The following is a 3,732-nucleotide window of genomic DNA, read 5'->3' as shown; positions in this document are numbered from 1 at the left end:
TTATATCACTTGCTCACCAATGGATCCTCTGCAGTAAATGGGTGCTGTCAGAACGAGAGTCCAAACAGCTGATAAAAACATCACAATAATCCACACCACTCCAGTCCATCAGTTAACATCTTGTGAATGAAAAGCTGTTTGTAAGAAACAAATTCATCAAAGAGTTTTAACTAAGGTACTTTAACTTTAAAACATCAAAATACAAGTTCATAATCCATAATAATGATTACACTCCAGTGAAAACGTCCATCCCCTGTTGTCATCTCACATCAAAATCCACTCACATATTAGTTTCGAGCTGTTTTGGACTGTTTTCTCTTGTAAACAGTGCTTGATCTGTGTATATTTCTCTCCTGATTCAGACGAGACAATTATTTCACTGGAGAAAGCAATATTATGGAGAGAGGACTCATATTTTAGCTGAAAGCAACAATGAAAAATGTCTTGGTGGATTCGTGTGGATTATTGTGATGTTTTTATCAGCTGTTTGGACTCTCGTTCTGTCGGCACCCATTCACTGCAGAGCATCCATTGCTGAGCAAGTGATGTAATGCTACATTTCTCCAAATCTGTTCTGATAAACAAACTAATCAACATCTTGAGGATTAGAAAAATGTTACGTTTTTGGGTGAACTAGTACTATTCCTTTAACTAACCTATGATCTTGAGGCGTATAACAAACCAAACAGCACTAGTGACTTCACACTTCAGGAAGAGATACTGAAGATTCCGTAGCATACAAAAATGCTTGAGAATCAACACGAATGTACAGTTTCACTCCAGGTCACAGTGAATTCTGTTCAAGCATCTGTATCGTCTGTTTCAGAGGATGGGAATGTCGGTGGAAAACAGCATTTGTGTTGTTTGATGGACAGTCGTAGCCTTTGAGATCAAGAACTGGGTAAATCTTACAAAATCTAAGGTCATATTTCAGCCCAAAATCAAAATGAAAATTAATATATAATTAGGACCATTATTAAGACTTTTTGCATTGTGGTATTATTTATCATTTTCATTAGTATAAAGTGAAAAAAGTATATTGTTAAGCATTTATATATTATGGTGCATTTGTATGGATTTTTTTAATATATTTTAAATGAACAAATAATTGTATTACAGTAACATAAGTCTACTGAGAATCATTGAGAATAATAAGAATTATAAATGAGAATTTGTGAAGAAAATATTCTCATGAAAATAATGCATAATATGATGCAAAAAATCTTAATGGTGTTAACAGGCTTTATTTAGTCAGATAAAATATTTTGTTGTGAAATACAACTCATATTTTTGTGAGATTCATCCCGGGGGAGGAATTATAATTGTGTCAAAAAGAAAATGTTTTTTTTAAATCAAATATACATACTAATTTGGACAAAATAATTAATATATTAATATTTAAATAAATTATTATATCATGTTTTGAATCATTTATCACAGATCTGAATAGGCAGTGGTCAATGCTCATTTTGTTTTTTTTGTTACAAATGTCTGTTTTGAGCACTAACTGACCACGTCGGGTTTTCCAAACCATATCTGCGTCAGCAAATTTCACGTCTCCAAACTATATTTACAAAGTTTCCCTTCACGTTTGTCACGTAGAGCTATGATTGCGCCACATACAGCTACATCACATAGCCACAATTACCAAAACACCTTGGCTTGATGCGTTCGACTTTGAAAGAAAGCTGTCAAAATCATATAGTACTATACAGCAGGAAAACTAGACCAGAACTGTCTTTGTTTGTGCTAAAAGGATAGTTCAGTCCAATAATAGCTTATGAGACTCAAAGTGCTCCTATGGTCAAAATCTCAGAAAACTACAGCACTCAAATGTATGCTGCTGGGTCAGAGACATTATAAAAAGTGCATATTGTTCAATAATTCTGTTAGATACTGATGAAATTGTATAATGCCTTTAAACGGTATTTGTTGCATACCAATGCTGAAAGCTTTGAGAGAGTGTCTACATGATAAGCATGCAATAGCAGGCATAACAGTCTGCATAACTAAACACCTCAATGTCGGGCTGAACCCGCAGCCCCTAAAATCACAGTGAGATCACGTCCAGTGTTGAAGACGACGCTCCTTTTTGGAGTTTTTTAACATACCTTTGTCCTCTCGAATCGAGAGAAAGAGTGTATTTGTGCTTGTGCGATCGCCTTCAGTCAGCTCTGGAGCTCTCTGAGCCCCAGATTAGTGTCGTCAAATGGTGCTCTCGGTGTGCGCGTGCGTGAACGTGTGCATGTGATGCGCGTGAGGGTTGGGGAGGGGCGTCGGGCTGCTGTTGCCGTGGGGATGGGGGGCGGGGCTGGAGTTGGAGTTGGTGTTCAGGTGCGGCTGGTTCTGAGGGTGGATGTGGCTCGGACGGCGTTTGGACAGGCTGTTCTTGTCGTTGAGCAGCGAGGTTGTCTCATCCGGCCCGTTCTCTCTGGGTGCCGGCGGCGCTGTGGTGTGGTTCACGGTGGAGGACATGGGAGGGGTCAGAGGTGGAAGAGGGCCGGGATCCAGACGGATATGGCTGCTCTCAGGGGACTGGGGCATGCTGTCCAGTTTCGAAGCCAGGAGGCCAGTTTGGTACTGCGAACGAGTGACCTGAAAAAGAAAAAAGGTAGTAAATCAAAACTTACTTGCACTACTGCTCAATTTTTTATTTTTGGAAAGAAATTAATACTTTTTCTCAGTACGGACTCGATCCCATTAAATTGATCAAACGTGAGAGTAAATATTTTTGTTACAAAAGATTCAAAAATCATAAATGCTGTCATTTGAACTTATATTCATCAAAAAAAGTATCAGTTTCCACAAAAATATTAAGCAGCACAACTGTTTTCAACATTATTAATACAAAATGCACAAATATTTTGATCCCAGTAACTCAGCACACCGTCCTTAGTATTTGATAATGCTACATTCCACTCTATATTTAAATATTTGAATTTAAATTAAATATGAATATAATATTTAAATATTAAAACAATATTAACAAAATTAATACAAAAAAATGTTTTTTAATATATATATATATATATATATATATATATATATATACACAAACACGCATGTACAGGTTGGTCTTGACTGACTTAAAATATTTACATTTCAATTAAATATTAAAACAACAGCAATAATAATAATTTAATGATACTGAAAATTCAGCATTCCATCACAGAAATAAATTACTTTTTAAAATGTATTCAAATAGTTTTTTCAATTAAATAATTGTTGCCTTTGTGAGCATAAGAGACTTCCAAACTTTTAAACGGTCTAATCTAGACACTCACTGTTCAGACATAACTTCGATTGTTCTAATTTTGAAAACTATAAGCATAAATAAAATAATTATCCATTGTCAGCAAATGTGTTTATTTTTATGACTACCAATAGAGAACAGGTTGACCTGATAAAATGCAGATAGACAAATATAATACAATTGCTTTAGATCTACAAAACAGCTGAAATTAAAGTGAAGTAAAGTGAAGTATAAAAATAGTCCATACAACTCATGTGCTATATTCCAAGTTTTCTGAAGTCATACACACATTTATGTGAAGACCAGACCGTAACTTTGTTGTTATCGGCTGTTTATGGACATAACATACCTTCACATACTGCAGGTCAGTGAGGGCCCGCACGTTAAAATCAGGGACGTACTGTGCCACGGGGCTGTTATTGAGCTGACTGTTACTGCCGATGATGGACACCGAGTCGACTCTCTCCGTGCAGCTCAGA

At 36.2% G+C, this 3,732-nt stretch overlaps 1 protein-coding gene across 1 annotated transcript in view; it reads right to left on the bottom strand.

Moving 5' to 3' along the window:
* Window positions 1–1,408: 1,408 nt before the first annotated feature.
* LOC107658547 (metal transporter CNNM4-like) overlaps window positions 1,409–3,732 on the bottom strand; it is a 4,985-nt gene continuing 2,661 nt past the window's right edge. Inside the window, exons 2-3 of the mRNA XM_016447138.1 lie at window positions 3,603–3,726; window positions 1,409–2,595 (exon numbers count right to left, since the gene is read on the bottom strand). Of these exons, the coding sequence (XP_016302624.1) occupies window positions 2,206–2,595; window positions 3,603–3,726 (514 nt within the window). The 3' untranslated portion in view covers window positions 1,409–2,205. The remainder of the gene's footprint in view (window positions 2,596–3,602; window positions 3,727–3,732) is intronic.

The sequence above is a fragment of the Sinocyclocheilus anshuiensis genome, unplaced genomic scaffold (genome assembly GCF_001515605.1).
Source record: "Sinocyclocheilus anshuiensis isolate Anshui unplaced genomic scaffold, SAMN03320099.WGS_v1.1 scaffold343, whole genome shotgun sequence".
Classification (NCBI taxonomy): domain Eukaryota; kingdom Metazoa; phylum Chordata; class Actinopteri; order Cypriniformes; family Cyprinidae; genus Sinocyclocheilus; species Sinocyclocheilus anshuiensis.
Note: the sequence above shows the minus strand (reverse complement) of the source record. Positions and strands in the feature narration are given on the sequence as shown.